Raw genomic sequence first — 14,800 nt, forward strand, 5'->3', positions numbered from 1 at the left:
AATTTTGCGAATATGCTCATAGAAGCTAATGCATTGTGTGTCAAATGACATCCTGTGTTCTGTTTTCTATTTAAAGTCGTGACATAAATGTCATCATTGTTTGTTTTGTATACTAATTTTGCTGTATGACTTACAGAAAACATATTACTATCTTTTTGCGAATGTATTGCCAATATGAATTGTATTGTAACTATGTTTCAACGTTTATTGTTATGTGATCTACATTTAACGTGTTATATTGACTTTTGTTATCAACACTATTGTTTTAATTATTGCTTATCGAGAATTGTTTCTATCATGATTAGAAAATTGCTTTAAAATTACATTTTAACGCGATTTTCTGGGGGGAGGTTATGTGATAAATATATCAATTAATGTAATATAAAATTGTGTACTGCATAGAATTCTCATCTATGGAATCAGTGAAGCATAACACTGCGTGACGTAATCGATTGTTCCCTTGTCCGTGCATTTTGTTTTACTCAGTCTCTTTTCAGTCGTACGTTCAACGCCGCAACATGTCTCTGTGCTGTTGCTGTTATAATGTTCTATCTTGATGTATTCGTTCAAAGAAGCTTCAAATATAATCAGATTATACAGTAGTCATTCCTGTGTCATTACTGCTGAAGTCTATCAAAGTTCACTGTTAAGATATACACAAGGAAACAGACTTTGTAGTGTAAGTGGGTAAACCTTTCAGGCAAAGGTACCAATATACCACTTTTCATTACAGGCCTATTGTGTGCACATTTGTATTGTGAGACAGATTTAGTATTTACATATGCAATATAAAACAATATTAACAAATTTTCATGGTGTCCTTTGCCTTATATGATATTCCTCGTTATTCTTGTATCTTCTATTACTGATTGCAACTCAACCTTGCTCTGTATCACTACTCTTTTAACATAATTGTAAAGTTGTCCCAGAGTTTTGTCTATATGTCTGTATTTGTTTTGGAAATATTTTGATTAAAGTTTTTCCGTTCCCAGACAAGATGAAGATTTATTGTAAACCTTATTGGATTCAGCAAAAAAACTAGAAATTGGAACAACAGTATTGTAAAACCAATCTTAAAATATCTCAAAATAACACTTTGAAAATCTTCCAGCATGGGTTAGTAAAGTAATACACAGAGAAAAATTAGATTAATTTCATGATTTCAACTTTCTTAACAATTTTAGATTTAGGCTTTTAAGGACACTTTTTGGGCCATCAAAATATGGCAATTTTCATGATATCATTGAATCATCATCGTATGGCATCATATTTATCAATAACAACTGAAGCAGAATAGAACACTTTAAGATAATTAAACAGAAACTTAGAGTATTACAAAAATATTGCAAGTAACACTGTATAATGTTTTGCTTCGTGGACCTTAAACGTCGGAAAACCGCATATATCTACGCCTTCTTTGACATGTGCGCCATAACAACACACCAAAGATGATGACAAGAAGAACTGGAATTATGATCAAAGCATACAAGGCATCATCGTTTTGTCCGCCGGGTTGATCTGCAAGTAACAACTACATTTTAAAATTACCCGGTTTTCATGTTGAAAGAATTGTCATATTTGGAATAGTATACACTACGATTTAATGAATATGAGGAATGTTGTGAAAAATGACTTTTAAACTGTTTTTATTTTTAATTTATATTTGATCAAAGACCCAACTTCCACTAATATAGTTTTAATTTACCTGGACTTACTGTCGTAGAATCAGGATAATCTGCCAAACATAACCAAAAATAATTAAAATAACTCAGCGAAATGAAATAAGTGCTTTAAAAAGGAGTGCTTTAAAACTTGAAATGTTTTTTTTTTAATTTGAAAAAATTCTAATTACAAGTTTCACAGCTGCGTTTTTGGTATCTCTTTAACTTTTGCTATACTGGGCACTAAATATTCTCTTGTCACGACCAAAACAAGAACTATTGTACATAATCTTACCTGTTCCATTAACTGTAAAACTAAACGATAACGAAGAAGGCCCATGAGGGAAACTTTTCACAGAGTTTCTCTCAGTTCCATCATAAGAATGTTGACCTGGCTGAATATACACAGTGACAATACCACCATCGCCATCTGGGTTAAAAATAGTTCTAAATGTTACTGTGATGCCTTTCATCATAAAAATTTAGCTCAGTTAAAAACCTCTCTTATAGGTTATTAAGCTGTACAATATAAACAACAGAGCATAGCCTACACAGTAATGAAATATCTAAAGTTGTTTACTCAGTAATCTGCCGTCGTGTATGGCAGCTTTACAGATGGATGAACCTGTGGTGTACAAAACATTCCCCCAAATTGCTTTTGTTGTTTCAGCACACGATGGAAGGCAAGAAAATTGAAACCTTTTTTCCTTAAAAAATCTCGAGTCTTCAGCAGTCGTTGTACAGTCAGGAGGATCTTTGTTGCACAGCACAGGAAAAATACATCAGACTTTTTCACGTATACTAAACAGCTGTTGTTACAAACTTCATGCATTTTTCAACAAAATTAGTCAAAATGGAGTTGCTTGATTGCCAATACAACTACGTGCGAGCTAGAATGAGCACTGAGAAGTTATCGAACAGTTGCACGTTGTATAAGTAGTAATCGCATCTACACAGGTATACAAAAATTGTAAACTTAAATTACAAAGCAGTGATCATTGTAGGAGTATATACCCGGTGTCTTTGCTTCAAAGCTAAATGATCTTCGCCAATATCCGTATGGTGAACTTTTGATCGAATTCTTTTCAAGTCCTATATATGAAGATTGGCCTAGCTGTCTGTAAAACGTTACTATACCTCCTTCTTCATCTGGAACGTAAACAAGGTAAACCGTTATTTTTGTTATAAGTCATCTGAACAATGAATCAAAAAGGTTTATTTGTTTATTCAAACGTTGATAAAACCTATGTAGGCGGAATGCAATATGTAAGCGATATTACATAATGTAGTTGCAGCGTTTACAAGTGAAAAGATAAAAGAAACCGTAAAGCAGTTTGTATCAAAGTATTTGAAGCCCACTTGTTATTCTTCCATCGTGGATAGCAGCCCTGCAGATTGCACTGTCCTCAGTATAGACGCCGCTCCCCCAAACACCTTCCTCAAAGCTTACACAACCAGGCGGACAAGTTAAGTTTAAACTTGCTTGGACAGTAAATCTAGTGTCGAGGCCGGTAATGAAACAAGATACTGGCGGGTCGTCAACTCCTATAAGTGCATGTTAAATATTTCTTGACATAAGCACATTAAAATGACACATGCTTATACACATGCATATGCTTTGTACGCACGTATACATATTTACGTATAGCCAACCTATAAATTCGCCAGACAACATAGATATATAGTCCTGTTATTATTTATCAATCAATTGAAATTTCAATCCCATCCATAGTATACTGTATATATCTGACTTCAACCGCATAGGCATACTCATAATATCACACATGTAGCCTAACCTATAACATCTGGCGTAAAACTAAAGGAGATGTGCGAATATTTCCAGTCAGAACTGGTAACTGAATTTCTTTTTATGCCTTTGTATGATGCCTGGCCCGGCTGAGTGTAAACCGCCACTTCACCACCTTCGTCTGCAATGTACACAGAAGAAGGTTCAATAAAACTGGCAAGCTTACGTTGTTTAAAATTAGCGGAAGCTATCTTCATAAACTAGAATTTGCTGAAAGTAATGGTTTATCCTGGTGTCAAATTTAACTGACAGCAAACGATAGAAGTTATAGTATGAAACCATGTCAGTCATTGGCAATAACTAGTAGGTTGTAATAAGTGCTACTCAAAATTAAATGTTTATAACTTTTACGTTATTTGTCATATGTACTTTCGTATGTGCAAATTATTCTTTTATATCTTTAATTTTAGGTTGTATTATACGATAGGCCCATGTTGCAAAACTGATATAAAAACATTCTTTTTTAATTAGCCTAGTTACTTGATAGTTTTTCATCGTGAATGGCAGCTGTGCATATGGAAGAATGATAACTGTAAATAGCGTTTCCATAAACTTTTCCAGGAGAATCAAGACAACCAGGCGGACAGGTAATTTGGAAATCAGTCAGCAATTCAAATCGTTTGTCTTCGATGGCTGTGTCGCAGGTTATCGGAGAGTCTACAGTTTACAGTAAAATATACAGTTTGGATGTTATCAAAGATTTAAGAGAATAAAAGTTTCTTTTTAATTGCTCAGAACGAAAAGTTAGAAACAAAGTTCATACAAATTAAAAATCCATGTGCGTGGAAACTGATCGTGAAGTTACCTGGAATTTTTGAGGTGAAACTAAACGAGCCTCTGTAATAACCATAAGATGAACTTTTGATCGAATGTTTGTCTACTCCAACGTAAGATATTTGTCCTGGCTGTTGATAAACTATGACCTCGCCACCTTCATCTGTAAGAGAATATATCATTATGAAAATGATTATCCATTCAACTATTGGCTTGTCAAAGGCGTAAAGTGGTTGAAATGCAACCATTTAGAATCTCTTCTTAGTTCTATAAGTTGCACCTGTGATACGCCCATCATGAATAGCAGCTCGGCAAATAGACGAGTCCCGCGTATAAACTCCGTTTCCCCATACCCCATAAGTACGGGAAGCGCAACCTTTTGGGCATTGCACAGGGAAGAACATGTCGTATTGCTGGCGGGCGTTTGTTGCGCATGTGTACGTCATCGGAAAATTCAAAGCTAATCAAATATATGAAACTTTAATCTTGCAAACGGAGGGAATTCCCCCAAATGAGAAAGTTTATTGTAGATCTAGTCGGCAATGAATGAATACTGGTTGACGCTTATAAAGTGTTACCTAACAGAGTACTACAACTTCTGATAAAATAACACATCCGATTCTGAACAGCAAATAATATTAATAACATTAAAAAGAATTTTTTAAATGTTTTTAAGTAAAATTAAAGTCAAGTCTTGCTTTCAACATACCTTGAGAAAAGCCTACAAACCACAGAATAGAAGTTCCCTTCACAATCATTTTATGCGTATGTTGTTGTAACACCTTTATATTAAAATTTTATTCATTATTTCAAAATGTGCATACGTTGCTATTAGGTTAGTTAAACCTGATATTCAGCAGCAAATTTACAACTGCTTAAAGCAAAGCAACCTTTGCAAACTGCAAAATGTTTTGAAGTAACATTCCTTCCTTTTAACTGACAAGTGCACATCTTAATCTCATTAAACAATGGTCATTCATTTGAGACGATTTATCGTGCTAATCTTTTCAGGTGAACAATAATTTGCAAAAGTGTAGAAATCACAGTGCACAGTGCAGTGCTTGTCCGCAGCACTGTGAGAGTGAGTAAACTTGAGAGGGTTCGAGGCTAAACGACTTGGTTAAGTAAATGTTACAACTTTACTTCCACCCCATTATTTCATAGTTTAGCACAATGCAGTTCTCTTCTCCAACTTTACAGAAACCTGAAGAAACAACTAGTTAAATATAAACACATGTGGTCACTTCCAAATTAAAGCGTATTTTAGGAAGGAATATACAGCCATCGACATATCAGAAAGTGGTTTGCAACAGGCTTTTTGCGGTGCTAAGCAAACAAAATGTTAACTCAGATTATCATTAGCCTACTTGTGAGATCAAAGTTGCTCTAGTTCACTGTTTACTGGCCCCAAATACTGTCTTAAGAAGCTTACTACCTAATGAGAAGTGGACCGGTCAAGCTTTTTATCAACAACTGCTACAACCAACCAGTCTGACAATCTTGGTGGCCTCAGCTATAGGCTACGTGATGTTGTGCGCTAATTATTAAGCCGGTGTACAAAGTGAGCCAAGTCACCTGAAACAACTGATCAAAGGGCACATGACTAAACAAACTGGGTAAACCTTGTGTTGAAGACAAATACTTACCTGGAAATACTAATTCAGTAAACATTACACCTCGCATATATCAAGAGACAAACCTAATTTTATTATGCTTTTCTGTCTTAGACGCTATAGTACAGGGGTGGCCAAACTGCGGCTCTTTGAGCCTTCAATTGCGGCTCTTTAATGAATTAGCATTGTTGAATTAGACATGCATTTTCCCGGTCAAGACGAGTTGTTTGATCAGATTATGAAACAATGCGTTCTATCAGACGTAGTAACAATGGACTCATTGTTAGTAATAATGAAATTACACTCCAAAAACTACATTATTGTACCGAAGTGTGCTAACTTATACACTGTAGTTAAACACTGTCAGATTGAAGCTGTACGTCAGGGCTGACCTAGTTTTAAGTCTTGGTTACGTTATACTAATAATTGCAAAAAGAGTTGGTGAAGACTCATAGTATCACCACGCAGCACTAATGTTTATCAATAGCTACACTTCGTTGTGAGTGAATAAATTCGAATTTTTATTGTGTTTGTGTTGTGGCTCTTTTAAAACTGGAATTTGTTATATGCGGCTCGAGCATGAAGCCGGTCTGGCCACCCCTGCTATAGTAGTATTACCCAGCAGAGTTGAGGCTTATTAACAGCAAAAATCTCCCAAATGCGAATCAGCGTTAACTGTCGAATCCAGTATATTGATTCTTGTTTCATTCAAATTTTAGCCTATACCCTATAACTCCGACAATTTGCAAATGAAAAACAGTTATTTATACAATCAACACCAAGCAGAAAGCTTACAACTTCATTGCTGCATGGTAAACGGAAGTCAATAACACCAACCGTAGAAAGGCCTAGACTTTACCAACAACTAAAATTATTGCTCACATGTTTGCTCAAGCCGACTCAACCTTGTAAAATTTCTATCATCGACTTTTTTATCGTTCTCGAACCGACTTTGTCTTAAATAGGCTCCACTCTGACAACTGCATTAAATCTCAACATTTCGATTTGTGAAGAGAACAAATTGTACGGTTGCTTTTGTTGTTCTTGGTTTGTTCTGCAGCGCATTGCCCCGCTGGCAAAACGCCATAAATTTCTGGCTACATTTGACCAACACTGCAAAAACCTGCAACACATGTTAACGTTGACTACACTGTTTGTTTGATTGTCAATATTTACGTGGTTAGCGATCGCTTTATAAGCTAAGCTAGTGCAATTTACGATGTTATTGTATCAATCAAAACTTAAGGAATTTAGTCCCAGTCTGGCAATGCACATCACAGCATTTTACTGTGCATTGTATTTTCGTCTGATTTCAAGGTCATTTGCAAAAAGTTATTTGAAAATGCCACAATTAAAGAAATCACCGTCACGCGTCACGTATTAAACTTATCTGTTGTATTAAATACCTCCTCATTGTATAAGCGTCGATGTTTGTGCTTGATATGTTCGGACGGGTCGTAATCACTCGTAAATGAAATGGGACATTTTACTGTTTTTGATTTAGTGTCCAGACGATACAATATTTTTGAAAGATTAATGCTTTTAAAACTGTATAAACCATACAAATCTCTCTATGCTAATAAACGTCAAAACGTTGATGATAGTTCGCTTTGTAAAACGATGTATGCATGTCATGTCATTCTAGTCATTACCACGACAAAGACTTAGATGTGGCAAGCTCATGTTGACGGAGATTGATTTTATTTATGGTTTCAAGAAAGGTATCAGTTTAACTGAAAATTCTGAATCTTCTAATGCCAGGCTTTTGTTACATTGATGGTGAACCCCTGCACCATCAATTAAACCCAAGAAAGCAAATTTATTAAACACCCAAATGCCAAAACCTAATCGACCCTTAAATTACTTAACAACCGCTTTTATAGCATGCAAAAGAGGAGGTTTCAAACTATATTGATAAGATTAGAAAGCGCAAAACGTAATATAAACAATGATAACTACCACTAACCGACGAAAACCAGAACACCGTAAAGCAATCATTGCATAATATAAGCAAACAATTATAAAACAATCAATAAAATCTAAAGTACTAGATAACACGTGACATATTTTCGTCACACCGGTGTATATCACTTAAGAAAGGGCGGCAGGTTTGTTTAATAATGTGGTAGAATTTCAAATGCATTCAGATAAGCCCGTCCCTCAAGAGAGATTAATGATTACTTAGTGTCCGAAGTCCAGCTTGACGTCATTTATAGCTGAGACCTGAATTAAATTATTATTTGAGCTTTGTGTTGTAGCAGTTTGAGCTGACATTGTTAAAACCTGCAAAACGCCCGGTGGACAGTTTTCAATTGTAAATAACTCAGCAAACCGTCTCAGAGAACAGTATTTATTGATTTTGGTAGGTAGAGTAGTGTTGGTTAGAGTAGTGATGACATGTCAATTCGTTAGATTAGGTCTTGTTGTACGGTTTAGGGTTTTTCTGCGAACGTTTGGTGCCTTTTCATGTCTGGTTTTAGTTGCTGCGTCGTGTTAGCACACTTCACGTCTCTTTTATTGAAGCTGACAAAAGTAAATAAACACTGCTGACTGAATTTCGAATTGCATCAGTTCTTAGTAGCATATAAGGCTAAAAGGTGCAAACAGCACCACTTGAGCACCAGAAAATGATGATAAGAAAAAGTTGAGAACTTTCAGTTATTTATATGTAATAGAGTTTGGGATAGGGCGACCAAAAATGTCTAGAAAAGATATTCAAGGAATAGTTTTGAGCAGCACGAAATGAAAAACGAGAACACCATGACTGACATGATAACAATCATATCCCGCAAAAACAGTGATGTTTTTTTGCCGTGTTTGTGGTGATTGTCGCTACTTGTTGGTGTAATGTGATATAGGACAGGGATGAAGTGTGATTCAAATTTATAGGTGAGTGACCGTTATAGTCTACCGTTACTCCAGGTTATGGGACACTGATATATTTGAGTAATAATTTCAAGGCGGACGCCATTAGCTGTTTATTTCCAGAAAATTTTTATTTTTGATAAAGTAGGTATAATGATGAAATATGCATGAAATAATTTTGAAAGTGGCTTTCGTTTTGCTGATTGTAGACATTTCAGATGGTAAGTTTATATTCTTAAAATCTTTTAACTGTTTTTGTATACAATTTGGCATATTGTTATAGTAGGATTAATGCTATAAAATGCTATAAGCAAAACCTTGTTCATTTAGCTTACAGTATAACATCCCAATTCTCATGCCACAAAAAAAAAAATTTATCCCAACTGATAGAAAAAAAATTTGTGTGAAATATTGAAACTGCAATATTATATGATTCAGCGTCGACTTTTCCAATGACTTACACATGCGCAACAAATGCCCGTGAACAATACGACATGTTCTTCCCTGTGCAATGCCCAAAGGGTTGTGCTTCTCGTACTTATGGGGTATGGGGAAACGGAGTCTATACGCGAGACTCGTCCATATGCCGAGCTGCTATTCACGACGGACATATCACCGGTAAAATTGCATATTGTACAAGATTGATTTCTTGAAATAATTGTTGCACTTGCTTGCATATAATCTTTTGTCTGTGATTTTTTCATAATTTCGTTATCTTTCAGATGAAGGCGGTGAAGTGATTGTCTACAAACAGCCAGGCCAACGATCTTATGTTGGTGTAGAAAGAAATTCGATCAGAAGCATATCGTTCGGCTACTGGAGAGGAGCCTTCAGTTTTACTCCGAAAATTCCAGGTTTTCTATCAGCAAATGACAACGGAGCGTTATTTAGAACCAACGTAGTCGGTTCCAAGCTTCTATTTTAAAAAAAATTTAAAAATTGTCTTTTTTCCATAAATCCAATAACATCCACGCTACAATATTTCTACGACAGATACTCCTATAACTTGTGAAACGCCGCTTGAAAACGAAAGATTTGATTTGCTCACTGATTTCCAAATAACTTGTCCACGTGGTTGCCGTGACTCGTCTGCAAACGTTTGGGGAAGCTCTATCTACACCTATCATTCATCCTTATGTAAATCGGCCATTCACGATGGAAGACTAACAAGTAAACTTCTAATATGTATATTATGGACATTAAGCGTTCATGCTGAAAACTCCAGGCATATTTGTGGATAATATTCTAAAGATTTCGCTTGATTCCGTATTCGTTTATGTTTGACTACATCTGCAAATCTATACCTACACCATCAAATTTGTTCCCTTGAATTGTGATATGCGCATTTGCTGAATCCGTATTTTCTATCTTTTATGTTCGGAAGTTCTGCTTAGGTTTCAAACAACACTATGACGTATATATTTTGGTGAAATTGATGTCACTCTTAATTGCAGATGAAGGCGGCCTAGTTACTATTTACAAACAACCAGGTCAGGCTTTGTACAAAGGTGAAGAAAAAAACTCGGTTAAAAGTATATTTATGGATTATTCGCACATATCCTTCAGCTTCACGCCGAATGTTTCAAGTAAGAGTAATGATTTAAAGCCTACGGATGAATTTCCAACAGCAACAACAAGCAGACGATTATTCTTCATCTGCAAAAATGGCCTGAAAAAAATCAACAAGAGTACAATGATGTATTATGTTTGTGTGCGCTCGTGTTAAGAAGTGGTGCTTGTAATTATCTGTTGTAGGTGTTAATGACCAGCCCGTATCTTGCCACATCACCGGTCGTGATAGCAGGTTTACTGTCCAGGCAAGTTTTAACCTGACCTGTCCATCTGGGTGCGCTAACATTACTGGAAATGTTTGGGGAAGCGGCATCTACACTCAAGATTCCGCAGTTTGCAGGGCTGCTATTCACGATGGAAGAATAAAAAGTGAGAATGATTTCATTTACTGGTATACTTTTATTTTAGAGACCTTCACTGTATAAAATTTTGGATATGAAAGCTGCAATATACATGCTTTTGTTACTTTTATTATACCCGGACTTATAATAACTTATGATCCATGCTTGTATAAATTATAAATATTTACGTGTTCATTGTTAAGAATTTTTCCTTCTGCTTGACAAAATCGATCTTTGCAATCCCGATAAACGCATTGTCTAAAAAACGCTACCTTGCATGCATTGCAGATGAAACAGGAGGATCTATAACGTTTTACCGACAGCTTGGTCAATCCTCATACATAGGTCTGGAGAGAAATTCGATCAAGAGTCTTCCATATGGATACTGGAAAAAGTCGTTTACGTTTTCGGCAAACCCGCCAGGTCCAATAAAGGCCTAAGTTTAATATAAACCTGGAAAATTATCTTATAGAAAATTACGAAATTGAGCTGACTGTATCTCACAACTATTGCCCCTGTCTGTAAGCAAGAGATTCAGTTTTGAGTACAGTAGTTCTGTTGAAAAAGATTTTGTAAAAGAACTTTGTAAACTCTTACTGTCGAACTTGAGCTGCTTAATAACATGAACTTGGTATAGGCAAAGTAAGAAAACGTACCTTAGTATACAAAACTTTCTCATTTTGTTTTTTTGATATACTCTAGATCCTCCTGACTGTACAACGACCGCTGAAAACTGGAGATTTTTCAACCAAAATAAGTTTGAATTTTCTTGCATTCCATCGTGTGCCGAGACAACAAACAATATTTGGGGAAATGTTTTTTATACCACAGAGTCATCGATTTGTAAAGCTGCCATTCACGACGGCAGATTGCTGAGTTAGGACCTTTAAATGTTTTACTGTATATGTATTGTACTATGTACTGTAGAGTTTATATAGATTATTAGAGAGCTTTTTAACTTAGCTAAAGCTTCATGATAAAAGGCATCACAGTAACATTTAGAACTATTCTTGACCCAGATGCTGATGGTGGTATTGTCACTGTGTATATTCAGCCAGGTCAACATTCTTATAATGGAACTGAGAGAAACTCTGTGAAAAGTTTACCTTATGGGCATTCTTCATCATCGTTTAGTTTTACAGTTAATGGAACAGGTAGGATTAGGTGGTGTGCATGACTAAGGAGCTTGTTTAAACCAAACTTTAAAGTTAATGATATGTTGTGTTTGATATATGTGAAATTTTTTCTTCTAAAAGCAATGTTTTTATTTGTATTAAAACTACAACATGTCGTTGATTTTGACAAGGCTTTGTTCAAAAGTTCAAAATTCCTGTATTGATTGTTGTTTGTGGTTTGCAGATAACGGAGGTGACAGTGATGCTACAACGATCAGTCCAGGTAAAGTTTTATTGCTTTCTGTAGTTATAAATTATTTCATAGCAGCTGGCAGAGACTAAATAAGCGACAAATGTTCAAAAATTTTCCGACCTTTCAGACTAAAATAAAATATTTCACACATTTTGGTTCTTCGCCTTCAAAATATTTTCTCTGGCAGTTGACACATTTCCTCCAAAGGCAATACGATTCTAATGTCATCTCTCCAACTCCTTTTCTTGTAGGGTATCCAACCGCCTCGTCGCTTATATAGTGACTCAAATAACGTACATTTCAGCATAGTTTTAAACTAAGAAAAGAACTAACTTAAATATCAGTTGGTTTGCAAGTTGCGGGAATAAAAAACCAGATCCAAAGCGTGGGGATTATGTTTAGATGTTATGAGCGGTCGTATTGTTATAAGAAAATTGGCAAATATTCGCCGCTTAACTCGTCGAAACGCTTACGACGTATGCACATGCAGCTTAAGAAACGCGTAGTGGAACATCAAGCTATTTTCAGATGTTACCTTTATGGATTGTTCCACCTAGCGGTATGTTTTTATGATGCACCAAACCGCCAGAGTACAATACACGTAAAAATGACTGTCCCATTTTTGATAGGTTTTCGTGCTGGTTTTAGCTTTATTGGTGCTGGATGCTTACTATGTAGTGAGCAATGAAATTTGCTTAGTGGAAGCTTATGCTTATAAAACATCCTTGTTAAATCTTATGCATCCACTGCACGTCTGAATATGCTGTAAGGCATGGGGATGCTGTAAGGTATAAGTGCGCCGGTCACTTTATATTAATCTTGTGCCATGGAGGGTCGCAAACCATTATGTTCAAATTGTCAAAAATACGCCAGCAACAGGGTTACAGATTTCTATGCTTGCGCAAAAAGCTGAAGTCACTTCCGACCAAAAACAACTTGCCCACACGTTTACTTCTAGTAGACAAATTAAAGTAGAATAGTGTACTTTTTAAGTAAATTTCGCATACAACATAATAAATATTTCAAAAACTGCCTCTTCAACCAAGTACAACATATGGAGTATATACAGACCTTGTATGTAAGTGTATTTACAGTATGACCACAGTTAATTTGCGAAGTAATGATGTCACAAAGCTCAATTATTTTTTGTAAAAATTTTTATTACAGGTCCTAGTGGCGGACAAGACAATGGTTTGTATGCTCTGCTCATAATTCCAATTGTCCTTGCTTTTGTGTTTGGCGGCTTTTTATGGCGGAGGTGGCGAAGGAGGCAAAGATACGTCAAATATTCTTCTGACGTATAAATTTCACGTAATTGAAAATCCCTAAATATTTCTCACGAGTGTTTGGAATGGTTTATTCTTTTTTTATTTGAACCGAAAATTTGAGTAGGCTATAAAATACCCAGAAGTCTCCGATCTGACAGCATGAAGGTTTTTGATTGTCAAAATAGACAAAACACATGAAGACGAACTATAATGACGTAACTATAATGCAAAATTTACGTTAGAACTGATGTTTTAGAATTTTTTGGCTTGTATCTCTTTCTTAGCAACGTTAAACTAAATTTTTGTGATAAAATATCGTCTTCATTATACCGTGTGTCCTACATAAAAACCCTAAATTTGATTTAGGTAACAAATGGATTTACAACAGTTATAAAACGAAATAACGGTTATTATCACATCCTCTATAACAGCTTTTTATTGTTGCTGTCTTTTTTAAATTTGAAATATAGACGTTTTGTTTCAGATGAGTGATTTTATTTTTAAGCGTACTTTTAAAAATATTTACAATCTGCCTTCATAGTAAAGTGTTAATATTTAAGACAAATTACAGTTTCCAGAATATATAACGACACAACAAAATTCTAAGTTGATTTTCAACCTACAAAAATCATATTTGAAAAATAGATAATTTGAAAATACAGTATCTATAGGCTTTGGTGGCATACAGGCAATATTCCTGTATACTTAAAACGGATTTTTAGCAAATTGAAATCTCTCGTTCTGCTTTGCGTACCATGACGTATCACATATCTTGAAAGTGGAAGGTTACAGAGAAACTGGGAAGAATTTAGAAATATCGGCAATATATAAGATGTTTTCTTGTACACATAGGGACCATATGCCTATGTACCATTGGACATCACAACAGTAGCTATTACAATTGGGTGTCAAACACGAAAAATATTGTGGCGTTCCCAGTGTTGTAACCACACGACCACTGGAGCGAAAAAGACAATTTACTTCGCATATTTCTACAGTCTGTTAGTTTGATTAACGTTTTCTCATAATTAATCCAAAGTTTTTGCGAAATGTGTTTTTGTCACATATTTCTCCTCAGCACTTCACCGACAAATTAACAAAATATTTTCGTTTTTGCTCACGCTAAGACCGTGTGGCAAAAATACTGAGTTTAGAATGAAATTTTAATCACTCTTTGTCAGCACTAAGTGGTCAACAATGCTAGATTGTGAACTGCAGTTCAAAACGTCATTAGATTTGTCATTATTGATAGACTTGCAGAACAATGTTTCAACCGTTACTGTAGCCTTGACCACAGTTATTCTATATATCAGGTAAATTATTTGATGTTTGAAGATTAACAAAGGCAGCTTAAACATTGCATTACTAATTACAAGTAAAATAAATTTCCCACATGTTTGTATGATGTGTAATTTAAAATCATACCCGATGTTGATAATGGTTTTGTTCATAAGATTCACTAACCGACCAATAGAGAAAAAGTATAAGCCGTGAGATGGTGCTAAAGGCATTAATGTCCGGTTTCTTAGTT

General features: G+C 35.3%; 2 protein-coding genes across 2 annotated transcripts; one reads left to right on the plus strand and one right to left on the minus strand.

Annotated features, from left to right (window-relative positions):
* Window positions 1-1,047: 1,047 nt before the first annotated feature.
* Window positions 1,048-5,082, minus strand: LOC143453162 (uncharacterized). Its single transcript, XM_076954332.1, has 11 exons — window positions 4,952-5,082; window positions 4,523-4,702; window positions 4,274-4,405; window positions 3,949-4,125; window positions 3,458-3,589; window positions 3,021-3,206; window positions 2,676-2,810; window positions 2,242-2,415; window positions 1,957-2,091; window positions 1,706-1,735; window positions 1,048-1,518 (listed from the first exon to the last, which is right to left on the minus strand). Exons 1-11 carry the CDS (start codon window positions 4,998-5,000, stop codon window positions 1,382-1,384), a joined length of 1,467 nt encoding a protein of 488 aa, XP_076810447.1. The 5' UTR covers window positions 5,001-5,082; the 3' UTR covers window positions 1,048-1,381.
* A 3,672-nt stretch (window positions 5,083-8,754) lies between these two features.
* LOC143453161 (cysteine-rich secretory protein LCCL domain-containing 2-like) lies at window positions 8,755-13,752 on the plus strand. The gene is made up of 11 exons (XM_076954331.1): window positions 8,755-8,941; window positions 9,159-9,338; window positions 9,443-9,574; window positions 9,714-9,890; window positions 10,175-10,306; window positions 10,476-10,661; window positions 10,922-11,056; window positions 11,336-11,509; window positions 11,653-11,787; window positions 11,993-12,031; window positions 13,169-13,752. The coding sequence occupies exons 1-11, from the start codon at window positions 8,884-8,886 to the stop codon at window positions 13,303-13,305; spliced, it is 1,485 nt and encodes a 494-aa protein (XP_076810446.1). The 5' UTR covers window positions 8,755-8,883; the 3' UTR covers window positions 13,306-13,752.
* The last annotated feature ends 1,048 nt before the right edge of the window (window positions 13,753-14,800 follow it).

Source organism: Clavelina lepadiformis, chromosome 4, assembly GCF_947623445.1.
Source record: "Clavelina lepadiformis chromosome 4, kaClaLepa1.1, whole genome shotgun sequence".
NCBI lineage: Eukaryota > Metazoa > Chordata > Ascidiacea > Aplousobranchia > Clavelinidae > Clavelina > Clavelina lepadiformis.

Bases quoted from the DNA above. Each gene is read 5' to 3' on its own strand.
- LOC143453162 (XM_076954332.1), bottom strand. From the start codon at position 5,000: ATGATTGTGAAGGGAACTTCTATTCTGTGGTTTGTAGGCTTTTCTCAA. The intron at 4,406-4,522 runs GTGCAACTTATA...ATTCTCTTACAG, and splicing joins TCATGATGGGCGTATCACAG to ATGAAGGTGGCGAGGTCATA. The intron at 2,416-2,675 runs GTATATACTCCT...TGTGCAACAAAG, and splicing joins CTTTGAAGCAAAGACACCGG to ATCCTCCTGACTGTACAACG.
- LOC143453161 (XM_076954331.1), top strand. From the start codon at position 8,884: ATGCATGAAATAATTTTGAAAGTGGCTTTCGTTTTGCTGATTGTAGAC. The intron at 11,788-11,992 runs GTAGGATTAGGT...TGTGGTTTGCAG, and splicing joins TTTTACAGTTAATGGAACAG to ATAACGGAGGTGACAGTGAT. The intron at 12,032-13,168 runs GTAAAGTTTTAT...TTTTTATTACAG, and splicing joins TGCTACAACGATCAGTCCAG to GTCCTAGTGGCGGACAAGAC.